The 25,366-nt window shown below is 35.9% G+C and overlaps 3 protein-coding genes across 4 annotated transcripts; 2 read left to right on the forward strand and 1 right to left on the reverse strand.

Annotated features, from left to right (window-relative positions):
* The first annotated feature begins 649 nt into the window (after positions 1-649).
* LOC112093996 (DEAD-box ATP-dependent RNA helicase 46) lies at positions 650-6,053 on the forward strand. The gene is made up of 9 exons (XM_024173784.1): positions 650-768; positions 1,395-1,727; positions 2,265-2,447; positions 2,565-2,633; positions 3,226-3,495; positions 3,968-4,318; positions 4,422-4,699; positions 4,818-5,183; positions 5,308-6,053. Exons 2-9 carry the CDS (start codon positions 1,410-1,412, stop codon positions 5,714-5,716), a joined length of 2,244 nt encoding a protein of 747 aa, XP_024029552.1. The 5' UTR covers positions 650-768; positions 1,395-1,409; the 3' UTR covers positions 5,717-6,053.
* Positions 6,054-17,139: 11,086 nt separating this feature from the next.
* On the forward strand, positions 17,140-20,139 carry LOC21403422 (transcription factor MYB115). Its single transcript, XM_010110492.1, has 3 exons — positions 17,140-17,834; positions 18,063-18,189; positions 19,462-20,139. The coding sequence occupies exons 1-3, from the start codon at positions 17,140-17,142 to the stop codon at positions 20,137-20,139; spliced, it is 1,500 nt and encodes a 499-aa protein (XP_010108794.1).
* Positions 20,140-20,754: 615 nt separating this feature from the next.
* LOC21403423 (phosphoenolpyruvate/phosphate translocator 2, chloroplastic) lies at positions 20,755-25,208 on the reverse strand. Of its 2 annotated transcripts, none has more exons than XM_024173761.1 (9): positions 24,823-25,208; positions 23,648-23,781; positions 23,393-23,538; positions 22,652-22,737; positions 22,416-22,500; positions 22,201-22,320; positions 22,003-22,080; positions 21,063-21,192; positions 20,755-20,920 (listed from the first exon to the last, which is right to left on the reverse strand). In XM_024173761.1, exons 1-9 carry the CDS (start codon positions 25,164-25,166, stop codon positions 20,844-20,846), a joined length of 1,200 nt encoding a protein of 399 aa, XP_024029529.1. In that variant the 5' UTR covers positions 25,167-25,208; the 3' UTR covers positions 20,755-20,843. The 2 variants fall into 2 exon arrangements, with proteins under 2 accessions (XP_024029529.1, XP_010108795.1); XM_010110493.2 differs by having other exon boundaries at positions 23,393-23,545; positions 23,648-23,770; positions 24,783-25,208.
* Between the last annotated feature and the right edge of the window lie 158 nt (positions 25,209-25,366).

Here is a 25,366-nt window from a genome sequence, read left to right on the forward strand (position 1 = left end):
TTTTAAACATAATCCTTTTCTTTTCTTTTCATTTTTAAGCTCAAGGGTGAGAGTATTGAAACTCTAATGTTGTACACAAATATAAAATTACTGTTAAACTATTGCCTCGTTCGTTTCGTTAGTTCGAGTTTTAAACTTGAGTTAAGAAGCAAATTTATGTAAAAGAAAACACTATAGTAAAGTTAAATTTAAATTTTTATGAGAAAAAATATATAGTAAAAATTTGAGTTGTAATTTTAATTAATGAAACGAATGATGCTTATATACACATCCACAACATAATTCTAAAAATAATACAAACTCAAAAGCTAAAAAATGTAAAAATAAAGAGCATTTCTAATTTTCTCACAACTTTATTTCTTAATTATTAGAGAAAATTATTCTCCAAAAAAAAAAATAAAAAAAAATAAAAAAAAAATTAGAAAAAATCAGTAGTCAAGACACCAAAAGTGGGCCTAACTGAAGCCCAATCAAAACGGCAACTGGCCAACAACCACCCCGATCTGGCCATTTCTCTTTGATGACTTAACCATGGTCAAGCTAACCTAACCACGGCAGCAAACCCAACGTAGGCCACCTCACCTTCTATTTCCATCGCCTATAAATACTACCACAAGTACCTTCGCTTGTCTTTCCTTTCTATCTCTACGCTTTCTCGCCCTTCGGAAGCGTAGTTTTCTCTGCAGAAGGGTTCGTTTCTCAGATCCCATTTTCTTATCTCCATTTCTCGCTGTCCGTTTCCATCAATTTTTACGGCGAGTTGACGAGGTAAGCTTCAGATTTTCGCAGCTTTTGCTGTTCTCCGATCTCTTAAACTTGATTTTCGTGAATTTTTTGGTCCTGAGCTTGATCGGATATGGGGGATTCTAGGGTTTCCTGCAAGTTTGAAATTTGTACGCTTTTTGGTGTCCTAGGAGGAAGTTCGAGTCTGCTTGCATGTTTGATTTTTGGTTTTCTTTGCTTCGGTTGCTTGGTTTGGTTGAAGTTTTGTATATATACACACACACGTATATGTTTAGCTGAAGAAGATCTCGTGATTCTTTATTTTGGGTCTTTTGTTGGTTTTATTCTGGTTGTTGCGATCTTGGTTTCATTTTTTTTTTCATAGAGAGATGATCTTTCAATCCTTAAGTTCGCAAGTTCAAACCTGACCATTTTCCTAGAAACATGATTCATGTCTTTCTTCGCCATGGTTATTTTGTTGAGCCTAATTAGTCACGTTAAAGTAGGCTCTGCCCCGACTTACTGGCCAATATGATTTGTTTCTGAGATTGGACTAGTGTTTGGATTGTCTGGGCCGTTTATTTTTTGTCCTGATCATTATTTTTCTTTCCTTGAGTATGATGATTTGGATTTGATTTTGGTTCTTTTCCCTTGTATCTTGATTGTCTTAGTGTGGGTCTCTTGCCATGGCTACCGTTGCTGCTATTTCAGGACCGCGATATGCTCCAGAGGATCCAACTCTCCCCAGTCCTTGGAGGGGACTGGTTGATGGAAAAACTGGATATCTCTATTTTTGGAATCCCGAGACCAATGTGACCCAATATGAGAGGCCAATCGGTTCGGGTCCTCCTCAGAAGTCCTCTTCAGTGCTTATAAGTTCTTCAGTTCACATTCAACAGTCTTCTCAAGGACAACGTTCTAGTAATCCTAACGAGGACAAGGATAGCTATGAAAGAGGTAGCAATGATGGATCAAAACTTGATGCTGCATCAAGGAGCCAGCAGGTAGAAATTCTTGTTTATCTCTTGAAAAGTCGTGTGGCACAAGTGTGGAATCCATTACTATTGTTACTACTTACCTATTTAAGTGATGTAATCAAGTTGCACATATTTTCCTTTTCTTGGTCATGTCATCCTTGTTAAACTGGTTTGTGCTATGTCCAGTGGTGGTTTCCTTTTTGCGAGCCATAGCAGGATTCTTAAGACTCGTGCATGGTGAATTTGCATTTAGAAGCATGTTGCTGTTTGCAGGATATTGTTTCTTTTAGATGAATTTTATTAAACGTTTTGGGTTTGTTCACCAAGTAAAATGCCTTCTCTTAACTTATTAACGTTGGATTCTTTCTCAATTGCCTTATCGCAACAGTCTTATGACGAGAACATTAACATGCCAAATGTGATGGCTTTATGAATAATGTGTTAACTTATACCAAATGAAACTTGAGATAATGTAAAAGACACTTAGGGCTTGTATTACACTGGGCTTTGTATTATTATTATTATTTTTTTTGTTGACTTAATTATTCTTTTTACTTGCATTAGACAAGAGGTGCACCTGCACCATCCCAAAGTGCTGCTCGAGCTGGAGTGGTTTCCTCTAGCAGTGCTGTAATTGGGGTTTTTAGTGCTGGACATGGAGGTTCTGCAAGAGGACAGGGACCATTGGACGGAGGGAGTGGTTTGTCTGCCGAGTCTTATCGTCGTCGGCATGAAATTTCTGTTACTGTGAGTTTAACGAACTGTTTAATCTACTATATGTTTCAATTCTCTCTCTGTCTCTCTCTGTGTGTAATTTAACTTACACGATTGACAATATTTTTATGTTTTTATCATTTTTGTTAGGGTGACAATGTGCTACCACCTTTCACATCATTCGAAGCTACTGGATTTCCATCAGAGATGCTTAGAGAGGTATCAGACTTGCACGTCGCAGTTATTAAATTTTTTCATCTTTATGCTACAATGATGGCTAGGAACTCCAGTGAGTTTGCTAGAACTATGTAACAAAACTTCTTCTTGTGCAAAGTTCTGTCCTTGCTGGAGGTCCAATGTAGAGTTTCAGACTCATCTTAATTCATTTGCCATCTGTACTTTTTTGTCGCAGGTGCGATGTTTGCTCCCTGGAGGAGCTAATGTCGTACGCTGTGCTGCCCTCTCTTCCGGGGGCCTTGCATTTTATTTGGAGTGCCCTTATTCGATGGACGAATTCTTTTGAAGGGCTTTCCGAATCACCCAAGTCTGTGGCGGGGACTGCCGTTGGTGATGATTTAGTCTGCCACTCAGTCCAAATGAAAGAAGAGGCCTCCTCCTACTCCAGCTTGCATTCGCAAGCACTGGTGACCTGCCAATGGAGGATGATGCTTCTTCTGGCATTTTTCACTCTTCTATGAGTTCACTACTGTACAAGTCCCAAAAGGGAAAAAAAATGTATATACATATATACGTGTGATATTGCAGCGAGATCATCTGCTTATCGGGGCTGGTGGTATTTTTCTTTATCCAGGTACAAAATGCAGGATTCTCTGCTCCAACTCCAATTCAGGCACAAGCCTGGCCAATTGCTCTTCAAAGTAGAGATGTAGTTGCCATTGCTAAGACAGGATCTGGGAAAACCTTGGGTTACTTGTTTCCAGGATTTATGCATCTCAAGCGCAGTCACAATGACTCTCGATTAGGTCCAACTGTGTTGGTATTATCACCAACTAGGGAGCTAGCTACACAGATACAAGATGAAGCGGTGAAGTTTGGAAAGTCATCAAGAATATCTTGTGCGGTATGTAATGTTGCATGAAATCTTTAATATATGAATGATGCTGCCTTTTTTTTTAGATTCGTAGGCCTGTAATCTTTAGTATATTTTCTGTTCTTGTATTGAGTAAATTGATTTTTTCCCCTTTTTGCGGCAAGTTCTTTAAACAAATTCATCTGTTTCTTTGTCCCATTTGTGTTCCCATGGAATTTTGTTTTGTTGCTTGGATAGGTGAAGGATTTGTGGTAAATGTGTGGAGTTTGATCATGTGATAGCACTCTTGGCTGAGATCAAATTTGGAAAAGTTAGTAGGGATACTTGTGTAGGAAAGAAGTAATATTTGTAATTGTCCGTAGACTTTGTACATTGAACCTCTCCTCTTATTTGTTTTATCTTATTTTCACTCTGGAGTCCTTCCAATAATAGATCTTGTGGCATGCATATGATTTGGGTATTATCATTGGCGTTCTCACATGCTTTTGCTTTGGTTCTCAAGTGTTTATATGGAGGAGCACCAAAAGGCCCACAGTTAAGAGATATAGACCGTGGAGCAGATATTGTTGTTGCCACTCCTGGTCGCTTGAACGATATTCTCGAGATGAGGAGGATCAGCCTCAATCAAGTTTCTTACCTTGTGCTGGATGAGGCTGATCGCATGCTCGATATGGGTTTTGAACCTCAAATAAGGAAGATTGTGAAGGAGGTTCCTGCTCGTCGCCAGACTTTAATGTTCACAGCAACATGGCCGAAAGAGGTTCGGAAGATTGCAGCAGATCTACTTGTTAATCCTGTCCAAGTGAACATTGGCAATGTTGATGAACTTGTTGCTAACAAGTCTATCACGCAGGTCTTAACTCTGAACATTGTTTGGATTTTTTTTTTTATAAATGAAATCTGTTTATTCTATGTTGTTTCATGTTTGCTAACCCCGTTTACATTTGGTGTTGCAGCATGTTGAAGTACTGCCACCCCTGGAAAAGCACAGGCGATTGGAGCAGATATTGCGATCGCAAGAGCCAGGATCAAAGATGATTGTTTTTTGTTCAACTAAAAAAATGTGCGATCAACTTGCTCGTAACCTTGCTCGCCAGTTTGGAGCTTCTGCTATTCATGGAGACAAATCCCAGAGTGAAAGGGATTTTGTGTTAAATCAGTTTCGAGCTGGCAGGACTCCGGTGCTTGTAGCCACTGATGTTGCAGCCAGAGGGTTAGACATTAAGGATATCAGGTTTTTGACTGCCCAATTTTTTGTGGTTCTGTAGTTTAGCATCACTCTTTCGTTGCATCACTCCCACAGTGATATTGTTCATCACACCCTTTCTTATAGTCATTAATTTTTCTCGCAGGGTGGTTATCAATTATGACTTCCCTACAGGAGTAGAGGATTATGTTCATAGGATTGGAAGGACTGGAAGAGCAGGTGCTAGCGGAGTGGCTTACACATTCTTTGGCGACCAGGACGCAAAGTATGCTTCAGATCTTATCAAAGTATTGGAAGGTGCCAACCAGCGAGTCCCATCAGAAATTCGTGATATGGCCTCACGTGGAGGTGGGATGTCCAAGTTCAGACGCTGGGGTTCTGGTTCTGGTGGCCGTGATGGGGGTCGTGGAGGATACAGTGATTCAAGTTATGGTGGAAGGGATGGTGGAAGGGGTGGTGGAAGGGATGGTGGAAGAAGCGGCTGGGGATTTTCCTCTGGTTCACGTGACAGGTACACACGATTGTGGGGGCCGTTCATTATAGTTTTGTTGCGTCATATGTTCATGAATTTTTTGATGTTTTTGCTTGCCGTGTCAGCTGCTGTATTCACAAGAGTGACTGGTTTATATCTCCAGGTTTGATCGCGGTCACCAAAACGAGTATGGTAGGGGCCGCAGTCGCAGTCCAAGCCCTGAAAAGGGTTCTGGTTGGAGTGATCGCAATAGAGGTTCAAATCGTGAACGTAGCCGGAGTCGTAGTCGCAGTCGCAGCCTTGACAAGGCTCCACGCGCTGGGCGAAGTTTCCATCAAGCAATGATGGAAAAGGGTCGGCCGTCCTCGCCACATCAAAAACAGCATGGGCCAAGTTTTCATCAGGCAATGACAGAAAAGGGTCGGCCGCCTTCACCAAATCGGAAACAGCATACGCCAAGTTTCCATCAAGCAATTATGGAAAAGAGTTGGCCACCATCACCGCATAAAGGTTTTGGTGATGGTGGTTATGGGGAAGAAGCCGAGGAAGGCATGATACCCCAAGACGAGTAAAGTACCAATCGGGTAACTTTTCTAATACCTTCTTTTTATTTGTTTTGATGGTGCTGTAACTGGAAATAGTGGTGGTGCCTGCTGTACAAGGGTAACCTGGTGTGGATTATGAACTTGGCGGAAGATGTATTTTGTTTGTAGACTGGGGGATTAAAGTTTTCCTTGGACCCCACTTTCTCAACCCCCTTTTTTTTTTTTTGTTGGTCCTTTTTAATTTCGTAGAAAGGAATACGGCAACGGTGAAGCAACATAGTTAGCCAATGATATCATGTATTTCTTGTGTAGTTCTGTGACTTGCAAACTTTGACTAGCTAAAAAGAATATATTTATTTGTCTAGTTTACTGTTTCTGGTTCGTTGAATGAAAAGACTGGTTCAGTGTAAGTGTCTCAATTTTTTTTTTCACCTACCGTGTCGGTAGACTCCGTACCTTGTGAAACCTTGCTATCTGAATTCTGAACCCCTTCCCTCATTTTCTCATATGCCTTGCTGTCCCCAACGTTGTTTTTGTCTGCGAGTTGTTGGATAGAGATGTTCATAAGCGTGAACGGTGAAAACCAGTTCTTCTGTCAGTTGGCGAACCATTCATAAGTGTGAAACCAGCGGTTTTCTAATGGTCGGCGGTAATTGCCTCAGTTTTTTTATTTTATTTTTAAGTAATTGTAGTGACCATCGTAAATGAAATAGTGTACACTAAAATTATTTGTAGTAAGGTTTTACATTCACACACGCACACCAAGCATTTTTAATGTCAACAAATTAATATAAAACATTACTAAACACCTTAATTTTAGTTTGTAAAAACCCTTTCCTTTTCTCTCTTCATAGAAGTTCAGGGGATCTTTTTTATTGTTATTGTTTATATTTTTATTTTTTTCAAGATGCCCTCCGGCCTACGCGAAGTATTCACACGAGAGCCATGCGTATAACATATGGAAATGCCAGTATAACAAAGTATTTGTTTTGTATAACAAGGATTTTAAAAAGGTATTTGCAAGTATAGCCCGGCAGTTACATTATTTATGTAGTTAGAATCCCCATACCTTCAAAAAAAAAAAAAATTTGTTTTTTTAAAAGGTGCTTAAAATGTGTTTAAATCCACACTAAACACCATCTTAATTATGTCCTAGCCCCTTGGAGTATCGTGGTAATTCAAATTGGAACATATTATTTTTACACCAAAGGTAAAGGTCCTCGCGAGTTTTTTAAAGAAGAGGAAGAAGACCCATTGATATAATTGGAAATTTTTTTTTTTTAACCGCAAAGCAAATTCGATTTAAATTTAATTTAGCTATCAACCGAAATGAGGGGATACCGGGATACTACCCCTTCCTTTTCAAAGATGGATTATTGTAAATATTTCATGAGCCGCAACTTGTCACTCTCTCTTTGGGGACGTTTTATGTATTAGAGATATTTAGTTGGAACTTTAAATTTGAATTATTAGGAACAAGATTATCCTTTGTAATCTTTTATAATCTCCCTTTTCTATTCTTAGGATTCTGTTAGTTAGAATATATTTAGAGTCGGTTAAGAGTTCTGTAAACTATATATATTCTGCTTTTCAATGTTGAAATATATGCCATATATTTTCCCACTCTTTGTTCTCCTATATTATGCTGCGTCACTCTCTCTTTGGGGACGTTTTATGTTGCCGGACTACTTTTTTACGGCAGTGTGCCGTAAGTTAATTGAAACCGTTAAATTCAACGACTGGCTAAAATGCTTCCACGTGGAAAGGAAAGTGTAACCTGTAATCGATTGAATTAGTTAGATGGTCAGGTTATATTTTTTTACCGGAAAAAATAAGAAAACGATTTATGATTCCAATTTTGATCCCAATTTGGCTAATTTCTGAGATATACTTCACTAAGGAAGGGGTGGGTTCTTGTTATTCGATTTTGAGTTGTTTTTAGGGACCGCAAAATTTTGTTCACAAATTTTGATTACCATCGTGTGTTATTTTTAGTTGTAAAAGCTGAATATTGAATGATATTGTCTGTATATTGAATTGAAGAATTATAGCGGAGAAGGTATATACATATATAGGAAATCAACTTAGCCTATTCTAGGAATTTATTTATGGTCAAACGATTACAATCAATCAATAATGAATGGGAAATATTCTATCTTAATATCAGAAAATCTCTTTCTATAATTATGGGATTCTAATCATTCCCGTAATACTCTCCCTCAAGTTGGAGCGTGTAGATTAAGAACACCAAACTTGCTGAGTAGGGAATGAAAATTTGATGAACTAAATGGCTTAGTGAATAAGTCTGCAAGTTGGCAGGTTGATGACACATGAGCAGTTTCTATGGCACCTGACTGGATTTGTTCTCGAATAACATGACAATCGATCTCTATATGTTTGGTCCGTTCATGATAAACTGGATTAGCGGCAATGTGAAGTGCCGTTAGACTGTCACAAAATAGTTTCGCCGGTTGTTAGTGCTCCACTCATAAGTCATCCAACAAATACTTGACCCACGTAAGCTCACACGTAACTGAAGCCATGGCTCGATACTCCGATTCTGCTGAAGATCTTGAAACTGTAGTCTGCTTCTTGGTTTTCCACGAAATAAGTGCTTTTCCAAGGCAAATACAATAACCGGTTACAGACTATCTAGTGATTGAACACCGAGCCCAATCTGCGTCACAAAATCCCCTTAAGAGCAAATTTCCATTGGCTGGAAAAAATAATCCCTGGCTAGGTCCACCTTTAAGATATCGTAAAAGATGGTGAACATCATCTAAATGAGGCTTTCTTGGTCTTGCATAAATTGGCTTAGAATGTGAACCGAATAGCTTATCTCTGGCCTTGTAATAGTGAGATAAATGAGTCGTCCCACCAACCTTCTATAAGTAGACGGATTCCTTAATAGTTCTCCTTCTATAGGCAAGAGTTTGACATTTTCTTCCATAGGTGTAGACAATGGTTTGGCCCCAAGTAAGCCCGCTTCATCTAGTATGTCGAGAGTGTACTTTCGTTGAGATATCGAAATACCATCACTAGATCGAGCAACCTCAACACCAAGAAAATATCGTAATTGGCCGAGGTCCTTGATGCAGAATTTGGTGTGGAGAAACCTTTTAAGAGCAGCAATTGCATTGTCATTGTTGCCTGTAATGATCATGTCATCAACATAGATGAGCACGGCGGTGAAAGAATTACCAGAAACCTTTGTGAAAAGTGAATAGTCGGCCCTAGATTGATGAAAACCATCTTGCTGAATGTTTTCTAAAAATTTATGAAACCATCTCCGCGAGGCTTGTTTAAAACCATAGAGTGACTTGTTGAGTTGACATACCATAGGTGTCTCCCCCTGTCGACAAAAACCAGGAGGCAACTGCATATAGACTTCTTCAAGCAAATCTCCATGAAGAAAAGCATTTTGGACATCTATTTGGTGAAGTGACCAATTACGTACAGCAGCGACGGTAAGTAAACAACGAACTGTAGTTAATTTGGCCATAGGTACAAATATTTCCTTATAATCAATCCCTTCCCGTTGAGTGAAGCCCTTTGCTACCAATCGGGCTTGGTATCGCTCAACTGTCCCATCAGAGTGATGTTTAATCTTGTACACCCATTTGCAGCCGATTGGACGATGACCAGAGGGAAGTGGCGTGAGTGTCCAAGTATTATTTTGTTCAAGAGCAGCCAATTCTGCATCCATAGCCTCTTGCCACTTCGGATCTAACATTGCTTGTTCATAAGTTACAGGTTCCACAAGCGTAGTAATAGCACAAGCAAAATTCTGATATTTAGGTGAGAGTTGTGCATAAGAAACGTACCGGAATAAGGGGTGACACGTGCTGGACGAGGAAGAAGACTGGCGAGGGGCAACTATGGCAGTGTGGTAGAGATGATAATTTCGGAGCTTGACACTTGGTTGTTTCATGCGATTAGAATGACGTATGATAGGAGGTGGTTGTGGTCTAGAAGTGTCAGAGTCAGGTATAGTCCCATTTGTGGAAGGCGCTGGTGAAGATAAAAGAGGATTATCAATTTGTGGGGTGCTTGTTGTTGTAATTACTGGTTCTTCTGAGATGTGAGGCAAGGGAAAGGCCACCTCATCATATTGATCTTCTTGTGGATTAGCTTGGAATGGAAATAGATGTTCATGAAATACAACATCTCGAGAAGAAAATAATTTATTTGTTTTCAGATCATAAACTCGATAACCTTTTTTACCAAATGGATAACCAACAAAAATGCAGCGATGCGCTCTTTGATCAAATTTATGTGTGGGTTGAAGATTAGTGGCGTAGAAAAGACATCCAAAAGTCTGAAGATGGTTGTATGTGGGCGGTTTGTTATGAAGTAGTTGATATGGAGTTTTGTGAGAAAGAAGAGGTGTGGATAAACGATTTATTAAATAACAAGCTGTTTGAACACTTTCTCCCCAAAACTTTAATGACAAATTTGCTTGAAAACGAAGAGCCCTTCCCACATTTAAAAGATGGAGATGTTTCCTTTCAACAACTCTATTTTGTTGTGGAGTTGAAGTACATGAGGTGTGATAATTGATGCCTTTACTATCGAAGTAATCTTTCATAGAAAAAATTTCAGTGCCATTGTCGGTTTGAAGAGTTTTGATTCTATAATTAAATTGTGTTTCCACCCAAGAAATAAAGGATTGTAGGATCCCTTGTGTTTCAGACTTAAAACTCATGAGATGTATCCAGGTATATCGAGTATAATCATCAACAATTGTAAAAAAAAAAAATGAGCCCCAGAATGAGATTTTATTCGATGTGGTCCCCAAATATCACAATGAATCAATTCAAAAGGTGATTTAGATGTAATTGAACTAGATGGAAAAGATAAACGTGTTTGTTTGGCAAAAGGATAAATTTCACAAACATGCTTAGAATCAAAATAAATAGCAGGATTGGTTTTGGTAAGAACTTGGAGAGGATGAGATGATGGATGCCCAAGACGATGGTACCAAAGATTAGAATGTTTGCATATGACATTAGCGAAGGCTGGATTGTGGGCGAAGGCTGGATTGTGGTCCTGTGCTAGGTAGTAGAGACCATCATGTTGCTTGCCCAGGCCAATCGTCTTCCTCATAGCAGCGTCCTGCACAACACAAACATCGGAAAAGAAAATTACTGTGCAATTCAATGCTCATGTTAATTTACTAACTGATAGCAAATTAACTCAAAATTGCAGAACATTGAGCACTTCATCGAGTTTAATTTGAGGTGTAATATGCAATGAACTAATTGATTTAATATATGTATGACCACCATTTGGCAAACTGATGGTTGTTGTCTTTGGCAACTTTCTAGGATTTAACAATTCAAATGAGGAAGTCACATGATCCATGGCTCCACTATCAATAATCCAACAAAGATTTGAATTTGGTGCAACCGGAGAAATTTTATATGATGGGGTGATAATACCTGTAGTATTTGTAAAATGATAAGTGTTACCATCAATGGAGATTTGTTTGAGGAAGTATATATGGACTTGCCGTTGGGATATCATAGTAAGGGGGAGCCTTCCTGCTCGTCCACCAAACTAGCTTACAAGCTCCATAAATCAATTTATGGTCTTAAGCAAGTCTCAAGACAATGGTATTCTAAGTTTTCTCAGTCCCTTCTTTCCTTTGGATTTAAACAATCCAAATCTGATTATTCCTTGTTTACTAAGGGCTTGGATGAATCATTTGTTGCTCTCTTACTCTATGTCGATGATATAATCATCACTGGTCCATCTTCTGATGTTATTGCTTCTGCCAAATAGTACTTGAGTAGCCAATTCAAACTTAAGGATCTTGGTCCGCTTAAGTATTTCCTTGGCTTAGAGATTGCCCGTTCTTCCAAGGGAATTCTTCTCACACAGAGGCATTATACTCTATAATTACTCGAGGATTCTGGTTTTTTGGCTACCAAACCAGTCAGTGTTCCCATGGATCCCACTGCCAAACTTTCTGCTACTGATGGTGCTCTCTTAACTGATCTAACCCAGTATAGACGTTTAATTGGCAGGTTATTATATTTGACTCTTACTCGGCTTGATATCACGTTTGTTGTGCATAAGTTGAGTAAGTTTTTAGCTCAACCACGCGACACTCATTTACAGGCTGCTCATTATCTTCTCAACTACCTGAAGTCGTGTCCTGGTCAGAGCTTGTTTTTCTCAGCATCCTCTTCTGTTTAGCTTAAGGCTTTTGCAGACGCTGGCTGGGGTTCTTGTCTTGATACACGGAGGTCTACCACTGGATTTTGTGTTTTTTTTGGGTGATTCGTTGATTTCCTAGAAGTCCAAGAAGCAATCCACTATGTCACGTTCATCAGCTGAGGCAGAGTATCGAGCATTAGCAGTTACCACTAGTGAACTTGTTTGGTTACAACAATTGCTCCAGGATTTCGGTGTTCCTTCTTCTGGTCCTGTTCTCTTGTTCTGTGATAATCAAGCTGCTGTTCATATTGCTAACAATCCTACATTCCATGAACGCACCAAACACATTGAGATTGATTGTCACTTTGTTCGTGACCGAGTTGTTGATGGTTCTATCAAGCTACTGCCCATCAGAACACATCTTCAACTGGCTAATGTCTTCACCAAACCATTACTGGCTTCTACTCTTTTTCCTCTCCTTTCCAAGATGGCTGTCAAGAATGTTTACAGTCCATCTTGAGGGGGAGTATTAGAATAGCTTGTAAATAGTTGAGTCAGCTTGTAATTAGTTAGTTTTAGTTTCAATTAGTTGAGATTAGCTGTACAAGTTGTTAGTTAGTTATAACTTATCTATACAACTTGTGTACTAGTATATAAGCTTGTTTCTGTATCATTTCTCACTTGAATAGAATTTCAGATTATTCTCAATCGTTTTCTTCTTCAATTTCTGTCACTTTCTTGAGATTTTCTCTTCTAACAATTTTTGTGGATATCGTGTATGGTGAGTGGATATTTAAGAAAAAATTAAGATTGGGAAAAGGAAGAAGAAGTTTTTGTTCTTCTTATCTTTTAGAAAGGGAATGGACAATCGTAATAGTCAAACTATATCCACGATCATCAAATATGAAGAATAATGAACTATTTTCGTTAAAGAGTTAATGAAAAATTGAAAATAGCCGTTAAAAAGTATTGAAGGAAAAAACTTATTTTTGTAGAATTAGGAATTAAAAATTCAAAAGCTTACATTTTTAAGGGGGGTTTTTTTTTTCTTTAAATGCGTTAATTCAAAACTTTAATAATCTTATTACTCTAATTTGACCATAAAAAATAAATTGTTTACTTTCCTTACATTTTCAGGCATGCGACCATCTTATTAAATTTAACAATTACCCATGCGATCGTCAAAAAATGCCCACTGCTTAAACTGATATTTGAAGAATTATTTTGGAAATATACCGCAAATATACAAAAGATCGACGATCGTCTAAAAATTCCAACAATGTGATTTAATTCATAGGTTCTAAAATTTCAAAGATCAAGCCTTACAACATATTTGTTATTTCTGTTTATATTAAGATAATTTAATCACTTTATTTTTTTTTTGTCTCATCAAATTAACCCACTAATTTATTCCGTGGTCAAATATCTTAAAAAAGGAAATTATCTCAAAATCAAGCAAATTTATGTTTTCTCAGTAAATAAAAAAAAAAACCAATTACTTTTTCCCGCCTACTTTTCCATTAACTTTCATTTTTTTCATTCTCCTTCCCAACCGGTATATTTCTTTATTTAATGTGCTATGAGTCGCATCCCGCTCACCCAGCACGATGCCGTGAAAAAACATCACCTGGTATAAAAGTTTTCCTCTCTTTGTGCACTTGTAATTCTTAGATGGGAAAGACAAGAAAAGAAAATAAAATTATATTGATCGTGTTTAGAATTGATTTCGTTTTTATTTTTATATTTAAAAAAAAAACGTTTTTAAAACAGCGTTTGGCGTAATAAAGATAAAAAATGAAAATGAAAACGATTTTTTAATTTAGTGTAAAATGAGAGAGAAATGAAAAACGACTTTTAGTCGTTTTTCATTTTTTGTTTTCGTTTTTTTCTCTCTCGAGCAAAGAGAGAAAGTGAGACATTAATGAGTTTTTTTACACTGAAAATAATCTCTTAATAAAACTATCAAACGCATTTTTAACAATGATTGATATCTGAGATTGAAAACGTTTTTATTTTCATTTTCATATAAAAAATAAAATTATTTTAAAACGAGTTCTAAATACGTACATTATTTTTGTTACGGGTCCTATATTTACTCTCTAGTACTTTATCAATCTTAATCAAAGAATTCGCCTGTGTTATAGTTCTCGATATCTTTGCTTTGCCTTCTCAAAATGGGATTTATTGCAACGAAGTTTGTTATCTGAAAAGGTAGATATGACTGCGTGAAAAATGGAAAATCTGCTTTCACGGAACTCCGTTTACCTTGTGAAGTGCTCGCAACACAATATTGCTTCTCATTAGCATCTTGCTTTTTGGCACCACGCATGTATTTCATGCACTAACCTCAATCAATACCTCATTAACATCCAATTCCAACACATATATCTTCTGGTCAAGAATATTCATAGTCCATTCGTCCTTATCTATAAATATATGTGTATATATACATATATATATATATATATATATTAACGAATTTGCAATTATAACTATACTTATTAATTATTAATGGTTATAATTTTTTTTAACTATTCAATTTATTATAATCGTGCGATTCACATCACACAACTAAAACAATGGTACCGATCAATAAGTAAATACTGGAATAATTAATAACCCTGTACTCAATACGTATATGTATATATGTGCCTATATATGTAGGTTCAAATTTTTTTTTTTTTTTTTTTTAAATTTATCTCTTAAATTTTTCATTTCCCTTTTCTCCTCAATAAATTGAAAGGGACAAAGGGAGAACGCCACGTGTTACGTTCGTATTTATGAATCATATATATATACACAGATAAAACTTCTCTAAGTAATTGCAAGGATACATGTGTGTATATTATAGGTATGTATACACAATATGCACGTTACATATACCTCTTTTTTATTGGATACTAAATTTCTCTACTAATTATTTTAGACAGTAAAGTTCTACATCTATTCATGACTATTTTTAAGCATATCTTTGACAAAAGTAAATGGGCATCTTATCTTATTTAAACTCAAGCCGGTAATTGAAGCGTTTATTAAATTCTTAGTAGAAATTAAAAGATTGTACTTTCTTCTCATCTATTTCTGGGTGTTACAACTGCCGGAGATTCCGAATTTCGAGGTTGTTTATACTTTATATATACCAGTGCTGTGGCGCAACATATACAAGGGAAACGCAGAGATAATAACATTCGACTCTTTGTATTTATGAAGCCTTTCTTGCCGAGGTAAAAACTCGTCACTTGAAATAATTGCTCTTAAACCCCAACAGAAATTATTCTTAAAAAAAAAAAAAAAAAAAAACCAACAGAAATTAATGCGAAAACAAAATAAAACCATAGCACCACCATTTCTCATATCCTTTTTATGGTTGTAATATTTGTCAATATTGTAGTCCAAATAATGTGCCATTTTTTTTTAAGCGGGGTGCTGAAGTCTCCAAGTGGAAGGCGGGTGTATTTATAGTTTTATGCTAGGGTTATTATTTTATGTTATTATACTTATAAGAAATAAATTTGTGCTATATTATTTGCGATAATGGTGTGCAGTATAACTCTATATATATGTTTGTGTGTGTGTGTGAATATATATATTCAAAATGATATGACTGTATACTGTAAAACAAAGCGAATTTGGGAATAAGTTAAGTGAAAATTAATAGTCATTAATAGAAAATGCCTATTTAGGAGGTATTGAAATGGCAGTTACACAATAAGTGCAGGGCTTTTATTGCTCATGGTCATGGGTCATTGCTCAGACAAAAGCCATTCAAGGTTTTAACTACATTACCATAAGGACAAAAGATATTGTTACAAACCTCTTTTTAGGAAATTCAGTAAAACAAAATCAGAGAAAAATCATTCTGTCATGAAAGTTACTTTGTTGCCCTGATGCTCTCTCTTTTTAAGGTAGAAAATTAGGAGACGTTTGGTTCATGGATTAGAATCATGAGATTAGAACTATTTTTTATTTACGTATATTTTTTGTGAGAGAAAATACTGTAACGAACCATGAATCATGATTCGAATCGGGGTACGAATCCCTCAACCAAACAACCCCTTAATTCTAGAATTCACTACTACTACTTTTACTCATTAGTCATTATCTCTCCTATTGAAAGATAGAATTCAATTTTTTTTTTTAAATTTGGTTTTAATGGATAGTCTTGCAAGCTAGCTAAGGAATATGGTCAATCGGGAAAACCTGAACTTATCCAAAAAAATAAATTTTAAAAAAAAAATAAAAAATGGTTGTACCTTTTATAAAACTTTAGAAAAAACCCTTCAAAAATTAAAGAAAGAGACTTTGCTGAAAAACGAAAGTTCATAGCACTTATAAAAGGCGAGACTTTTTACTTTCTTGGTATATTGCCTAAGTTCATTCAGACACATTTTTTATCAATCGGTGGGAATTGTAAAGGTTATAGTAAAATAATAAATTTTAATTGGTTGTTAACAAATATCCCACAATGATCAATATATATATATATATATATATATATATATATATAAGTTTCTACAATGCGCCAAAGTCGATTTCTTCGTAATGCACTCTCATTCTGATTAAATTGTATTATTTAAAGCTAAATTTGAAAGAATATACATTATAGGCAGAAATGTTGTCGTTCTTAAGTGCAACTCCGCAAAAAAGAATTTTAAATTAATTTTGATGCAAAAAAACAGGCAAGAATGATAAGCCTTGCAAAAATATCCCAACTCCTTTTGTATAATTTTCTAACAAAATCAACCTGCAATGTATGTTATACTCTACCAACCGTCTGATTTCACCTAGAGCATGTGATCTTAGTGCTGACATAAAGCCATGGACGGCTATGATTTAAAAGTTAATCACTTAATCAGAAGAACACAAACCACTCCAGCCAAATCCTAGCTTAAAAGCACAAAGGAGGAGCACATGTCTGCCACGTGTCACTTACCATACTTGAGAATTTTCCAAATATACAAAGCCACATAACGACCTAATCATTATTTCATACCGTAAATTTTTTTTTTCCCTTTTTCAAAATTCTTTAGTCCTTAGAAGCTCAACAGTCACAACCAACAAGCAATATTAACCGTTGGATTAGGATACAGACAATGGCTGTAGATATACTTTTGCTCCTATCTAACCTTGCCTTCTCCATTATATAGGCCATAAAAGGACTCCATTTACCTCTCACATTAAACCACCCTTCCTTTCTTGAGCTTTGTTTGTTTTTTTCTTTTTCTCCTCTCTAGCTATTATACTTTTGCATGCAATAACTTTTTGAGTTTAGAAGAATTAGCTGCAATATGAAAGACACTGATTTTCCTTTCTTTCACAATCTTTTCCATGGGAGTTCTTGGAAGCCAGAGGTAATTGGGGGGGTTAACAATGGCCTAATATTTCCCTTAGGTCCTTCTCCCTCACCAAAGGGTAATAATTTGTTCCAAAATCCCTTCCTTAATTTTGATCAAAACCTTCCCCTTAGTGTGTCAAATTTTGGTCATTTCACCACTCAAGGATCATCACCTGGCCCTTTGCTTGGCCTTTCAAACACAAGCAATATTGAATCCTTTCACGAGCCTTACACAAATGATGTTGGGGTGGTCTCATCAAAGGATTTGAATATTCCTAATGTTTTTAACTCATTGCCTCTTGCACCTCCAAGCCATAATGGGATCTTGCATGGTTTGCCAAGTACTAAGCCCTTTTGGGGCAATAATCAAAGCTCGATTCATCAAGCGGCCGGCCAGCCGCCTATACCGACGTATTCGTCCTCTTTGAACTTCAGAGATTTGGGATCAACCAAAGCTAATACTAATTTGCCTGATCATGATGATGATATTCATGTGTCATGCATAACCACACCTGATCAGAAAGGGCAGCAAAAAAGAGTTGCTGGCCAGAAGAAGAGGAAGAGGATGCATATTATGAGAAAGGCAAGCAAGGGCGCTCAAAAGAAATCCAACGTTGTCAAAGGCCAATGGACTCCTCAGGAGGATAGGTAAAGAGACCATTTCCTCTAATTAGAGTTAAATATTAATTATTTGGTATATTTTACTCTTTTTTTTTTCTTTGGTGCAATATTAATTAATGTTTTTCTTTGTTTGTTTTGTTTTTTTCTCTACCGATGATCTCCCTCTGTGTGTGTGTGTGTGTGTGTATTTTGGTGTTTCAAATGGGATTTCTTTGTTGATGTTATATGTGTGATCAAAATCTCTACTTTTTTCAGAGTGTTGATACAATTGGTGGGGCGTTATGGAATCAGAAAATGGTCAAAAATTGCAAAGACGCTGAGTGGTAGAGTAGGGAAGCAGTGTAGGGAGAGATGGCACAACCATCTGCGGCCTGATATTAGGGTATAATTCTTTAACCTCTTCCTTTGATCTTGTTATTACCTTCCATTTGTTCAAAATGCATATCAATATACAAATATTCATTTTTTAAAAAAAAATAATATGCATATTTTCATATTCATGTTAATCTAATAAACATATTCCTGTGGCTCTTAATTAAATACATACATATGTAAGCAACTGTATGTAGATTTTCTCAAAGGCATTTCTAGATCTGATTTTAAGATGTGGTTTTGTGCACTTTTGGTTATCCATTTATTGTTTTATTGGGAATTTATATGCTTTTTCGACGCGTGTCTTTAAACGCATGAAGTTATTATGTTACTTTTTTATTGTCATTGTTATTATTATATTAGCGCATCTTGTAATGACATATCAGTCCAATTAAATTGCGAAAAACTCACAAGTTGAACTAGCAATCACATATATTATCGCATGGCAATCTGTGGCCTCCATATACCACGCCATGCGAGTTATTCATCGATCCAGTTAAACACAATTATATATATATATATATATATATATATATATATTAGACCGTATTATGCAATTTAACTTAAAATATCGTATTAAAAACATATAAAATATTTCACAAATATAAAGCCTCGGGCTTGGTTTTTGAGATCGACGTTGGGGTCGAGTTTCTTGAAGTTATGTTGGGTTTATATTTTTCAAAATTAAATTTTGACCCCTTAACTTTTTAAAAATATTTTTTTTGCCCCTTAATTTTTTGTTAAAACCTTTTTCCTTCTATGATCACACTCGCTTCATTATTGTTATACGAGTTATACAATATCACAATCAAGTGTTTTTATTTTTTATTTTTTATTTTTTACTTTTTCAAAGAAAAAAACCCTAATAGCTAGATTAATCGCTTAAAAAATATTAAAGGTGTAATACATTTTGTTAATCAGATATAGGATAAATATGCTAGAACTCTTTACCATCGTGTATTAAATTTCATATATATACTGTACCCTCAGATATATATCTCCCATTTCTTTTATTAGTCGTTAACAAATCAAATCCTAATGTCACAATATTCTCATAAAAGCAAAACAAAATCTGATCATGTTATACACAAGCACTAGTATTGTATCGAAAAACAAGGGCATGCATAAATAAATAGAATTCCTTCGTTTTATATCGTTTGTGTTTTCTATCAACTTATCATATATATTTATATGTATATACACTTTTAGTTTATGAATTATTCTGATTATGTAAGTGTTGCATTAATAATTATACGTTAAAATGAATATAAAACAATGGCAGAAAGATACTTGGAGCGAAGAAGAAGACAAGATCCTGATCAGGGCCCACAAAGAGGTCGGCAACAAATGGGCCGAGATCGCTCGGAGATTGCCTGGACGGTCGGAGAACACCATCAAGAACCACTGGAACGCCACCAAGCGACGGCAAAACTCCAAAAAGAGGAACAAAGACCTCAACTTCAAAGGCTCTCTCTTGCAGAACTACATCAGGAGCATTACAACCCCAAACCAAAACGACAACAATATTGCTATTAACCTCAACAACGACGCCGCCAAAAACGACGACGACGACGGCGTTGACAATAATACGACGTCGGTTGATGATCATGAGCCCCAAATGCAGCAGCTTCTGGCGGAGAACTCGGACGTGACTTGCGTCGATAACTGGGTCGTTAATCTGGCGACTAATCTGGTTTACAGTACTAATAATGGTGCTAATAATATTAATAACAATGTTAATAATATCAAATTTGTGGATGTGGAAAACAACAAGAGTTTGTACTCCGAGAGCTACGGGTTCAGGTCGTTTTTGGACGAGATGGCGTACGGAACGGCGATGGAGAACGAGAGCAATGTGGATTTCCAGATGAGGACTGAGATTGAGAGCCTCATGAAGGGACCTGGAGAAGTCAAGAAGGAGATGGATTTGATGGAGATGATTTGCCAGGGAAAGCTTTGAGCAAAAGACTAAAAACGACGGTGAGTTCGGAGTTCTGTTATGTCGTATTCGGTTAGTTCTTGTTGTTTTTTCATTTTGAACTTTTTTTTTTGTTTTTGTTTTATTGTCGTTAACGTGGCCCCCACTGAAAAGAATTGTGGGCGTATGGTCGTTAATCGTTACTCCACAGAAGGACAACACACCTAGGGTTTAAAAAAATGAAAAAAAAAATTATATTAATCTAATTGTACGTGAGGAAACTCTAGGTGTTTGCTGTACTTTTCGTTTTTTTTTTTTTTTTAATTTGTCTCTCAAAGTCTGTTGGTCGTAATTTCCTTCTGTATGGGTCGTTTGGACGAGCAAGTTATTAATTTCACAATTCGGATCCTTTTTTTTTTTTTTTTGCCTTTCTGTCATTTTTTGGCGGATTAATTTGAGCCATTTATATTTAGTAATTAGTTTTTTCTAGAAATATTTAGTAATTAGTTAATCGGAACATTTATGTGACTTAAATGTATACCTGAAATTCGTCGGTTATAATTCCTGGTCAGAGCCTCGTAAAATTATTGCTTTGACTACTTAAGACTAACATTCTTTTTGAATTATCAAAAAAAAAAAAAAAAAAAATTTTTTTTTCAAAAAAGATAAAAATAAGGAAAAAAAAAAAACTAAAATGCTTTACAATTACCAAGTTGAACCCCCTTCAACTTTTGAAATTTACAAGCTTATGCAATCTTGGGCTTTGGCTTAATACGTTTGGCTCTTGAGTACAAGAAGACTCCAGCCAGAGCCAGTACAGTACCTGCATTAAATAATCAAATTAAGAAGCAATTAACAATATTAATCGCTCACACATCCATTCAGATTTTTAATTGAAACAATCAATTAGATAATAATAATATAAGTGCTGAAATTAAGGTGTAAAAATAGTCATGGGAAGTTACCAAGGGAATTTATGGGTGAAACAGGTGTTTGGAAGAAGATGACTGAGGATACTATGACCACCACGCGCTTTACACAATTTCCTACTGCGTGGGTCACAGGTGATACCATCTGTAGTATCATATATGAGACCTGCCACATTCAACAAATTAGCCAAAACAGAAAAAGCGTGAAATTGAGAAAAAAAAAATACAAATCCAAATGTGTGTGTGTGTGTGTTGTATGCGTGATCGTGTTCTAAATCTGGTTTTTGAAATACGTTGGAGACAAATTAGGAAACGTTTAGTTCATGGATTAGAACCATGTGATTAGAATTATTTTCAATTTACGTGTATTTTTTGTGAGAAAAAATACTGTAGCGAACCACGAATCATTATTCGAATCATGGAACGAATCCTCCAACCAAACAACCCCTGTTTTATCTTAATTAGTTTTTTATTTTTTATTTTTTTTTCTCGTTGAACAAAAAAGATGGATCATTCTTGCTATCCCACCATATCTCCATCGTCTATAGAAAAAACTATAAGGTCAAATGACCTGATATAAGGTTAGATCATTAGTTTCATTCAAACCGCTATAGTTTTGATGCTGCACAACCTATAATTGGCTGGACAAGACCTCTAAGTGGGGCTACCTAACATCGAACTTGTTTGCATCTCAGGAGGAGAAGAATGGAAGACATTCTTATCGCTGCACCACCCCATTAGTGGATATAAGTACTCATCCGAAGACAAAGCTGTATATAAATCTCAGTAAAAAAATTTTGCTGTAAAATTTCAATTCTCTCTATTTAAATAAAAACAAATTATAATTATGCCTCAACTTAATCATTAAAAAATTCTAAAAGTACCCTAATTGACTAGAAAAGAAAAGTAATGTGTTGTAAACTTTTCATTGTGTCTCCAACGAAAAAAGTTTTAAGGCTTCTGCCATTGTACTCACCTGCTGGTAAGCATGGAAGCAGAATCCTGCTAGAAGTGATCTCACAAATAGCTCTCTGATGTTCAATCCTTGGTTTGCCTGTAATTAACAGAAGGGAAATTGGTTGCTGATAGATTATTATGTTATTAAAAATGAGTAAGAATTAGTCTCTTTTTTTTTTTTTTTTTTGGAGTCTTTAGTTGTTAATATTGGACTTACAGCAGATTGTAGATAAGAAGGACTAAACCTAACTCCTTCCAATAAAATAGCCGAGGGAACCAACAGGATGAAGGAAATGATTGTTATTACCGAGAAGAGATTGATGTTGTCCAAAGTTTCCTAGTCAGAAACAAAGTGGGGGAACTGGTTTATTACCAAGAAAGTTGAGAATGTGAACTATAAAAGGAAGAGATTCATCTGATATATAATTTTACCTCGTGGTTAACCATGACCTTCTTGCTAAATACATTTCGTGATTGGTTGGTAAGATTGGAAGCCATTGCACTGCAGAAGCCGATCCTGTTTCAAAAAAGGGGCAAATCTTGTAAGAATCAGTACCAAGTAACTGCAATCTAGCTTTAGTAGAAGCCGCTCCGCAGAATTAACTGCGGATTTACTGTCAGGCTATGCCAACAACCAGATGTGTCTTGTGTACTAAAACGTCTCTTACCAATTGAAAGATGCCTCAGTGAAGGATGTCAATGCCACTCCACCTACAATTGGTACTAGGGAAGAAACTACCCAGAGTGTTGGTCTCTGAATGTGGACATTGGAGATATAAAAATTCAATAGTCAAATGACTTAATAAGGTTGGTTTATCTGACAATGATATGCAATTTTGATAACCAGCCATCTTGATAAAATAACTTGAGCTAATTTGAGATTGATTTTGGAGCACATACAAGCAGTTTGCATTAAAAACAATGCTTTCCAATGTTTCTAAAGGTGCATTGAGGCACTTTGCATTGCTTCTTGCTATAAGTAAAGTATTTTTTTTTTTTTTTTGCATAAGCTCAAGAGTTCTAAATTGAGATCTAGTTTAAGAATGATACTGCTACTCTTTACAGTGCTTTTTAAAAATATTAGGACTACAACTACATTGGAGAACTCTTTGGTGGGGAATGTAAAAGTATCTTACTGGTTGTCTACAGTATTGAACTGTCAGAATCATATCAAATTTTTTTTTAAAGGACAATTTCATGGAACTTGACCAAGATATGAAAATTAAAAAATATATCCTATCGGTAGGGTCTTTTTCCTAATTACCATTGAATTTTCCATATATATTCGCTGAACAAACCAAAAAGTGCTTGTTGGAGAGAAAATAAATAAATAAATAAATAAAACACTCTGCAAAAGCCTTTAGATTAACAAAAAAGAGTATATGAATGGGAAATAATTCTCTTATTACCTCTGCAAGAAGGAGGGCGGAGAGTACAACCGTGAAAAACGGCTCCATAGCTTTGATGGTGTGAGTGAAAGAAACAGCAACTTTTCCAAGACTGACGTTGGTCAACAAGTTTCCCAATGTGTGAGCCAGAGCCAGTGGTAGTATTGCTGCAAGCTGGGAAAGTCATTTTAATGACAAGTACTTTACATAAGGAAATATGTCCTGGACTGTTCAATTTTTGTTTACAAAAAAAAAACAAAAAACAAAAGGAATTACCTGAGATCGAGTAATCTTTGGTCTGGGGTAGAGATTGAAACCCAACATTAGGAGAATCATCACGGCCCCACAGCCGGAGTAAAACGCTGTAACCGTCGTTGGAAATGGATAGACTTTCAGAACCTATGAAGAAGCTGTAGATTTTAAATCTTATAGCCACATTGTCAATGATATCACTGCTAAATTAATCCTAGCAAATATGCAATTTTCTATTCAATTTCACTTTGCATTGGTTTAACTCTTTACTGTTTAAGTAGTGCTAGGAAGTAGGGACACAAACTTTAATTCTAATTTTATGTACCAATTTTGAGTTGTTCTTTTATTTGTAATAATTTTTAAAAGAATGACAATTCAGAGTCGGAATGAAAAACTAGAATTAGAATTGGTGTTGTAGCACTCTTCATATTCTTTTGTAGCTATTGTTGGTACTGGTTCAGAAAAGTCAAAAAGAGGCGGCCGAAATTTTGTACTACGTATTTGGTGTAGACCAAAAATTACGTTAATCGAAATCATTAAAAAAGACATTTTAAATTTAAATTTTTAGGAAAATTTATTTTCAAACACAATTGTATAAAAAAATGAAATTTATATAGCCGACCCAATTAGTTGAGATTAAGGCTTGTTTGTTATTGTTGTTGTTGTTGTACTTGGTGTTACCAAAACTATTTGGAAGAGAGAATTTTGGTTCCTTTATGTATAGTTTGTTGATTTGAATTTTTAATTCGAGTTGAGATGTGACTTTATCTTAGAGTTTTTTTATTATAGTAAAAAAATTAGATATGATTATTTCCGATAGCTTTTTTATTCTAGCAAAACTCAAAATCTAAACTCGAATGCAAGTTTTGTGGAAACTAGATTATGGCTCCGTTCATTTCACTGATTTGAGTTTATAATTCGAGTTTTGCTATAGTAAAAAGCTCTCAGAAACAGTTACATTTAACTTTTTTGCTACAGTAAAAAATTTTCACATAAAATCACATCTCAATTCAAATTAAAAATTCGAATAAGCGAATTAAACTGTTTCCTTTTGAAATGAAAGTTCTAGTTCTCAAAACAATAGAAACCCTTCCTCTCGTTAATTGAAGCTTCAAATGTGAGCAATAAAAAGGACTGTACAGTTAAGAGTGATAATCACCTGTTTATTAAAGATATTGAAGTAAATGTTTAGAAGGTACCAAATTCCAAACATGGATCCAAGCTGCAATGTCTGAGCCAATTCATCTCGTCTCGCACCCTCATTAGCACTCTCGGGCACCGACGCGGCCCTCGCTATCAAATTTTGGTATCTTCCACTCGGTACTAGGAAGGAAGCTGGGATTTGAGCCTTGGAATGAAAAGATGAAGAAGAAGAAGAAAATGTGTCCAAATTTCTTTGCCATGAGATTCCGCAACGAGAATGGAGGTCTAATTGTGTCGAAGACGAAGAGTGTGAAAGCACGGTGACTTTAGCGTTAGGGTTTCTGTTAGGAGGTTTGAGAAATGGAATGAAAGAAGACACAGAAAGTGCAGGGTTCTGCATTTTTGTTTGGTTTGGGTTTTGGAAAGAAGGAGGAGAAGCTTGTGGTCTTAACGTTGCATGAAAAATAATAATAATAATAATAATAATAAAGGGTTTATAAAACGATGTAGTCAATTGTTGATCTTACTTGTGGTTCTCGTGCGTACACTTGGTGTGTGGCCACGGAAATCCACGGTGAGCATTCGTTGCACACTTCCCAT

Source organism: Morus notabilis, unplaced genomic scaffold (assembly GCF_000414095.1).
Source record: "Morus notabilis unplaced genomic scaffold, ASM41409v2 Scaffold39, whole genome shotgun sequence".
NCBI classification, from domain to species: domain Eukaryota; kingdom Viridiplantae; phylum Streptophyta; class Magnoliopsida; order Rosales; family Moraceae; genus Morus; species Morus notabilis.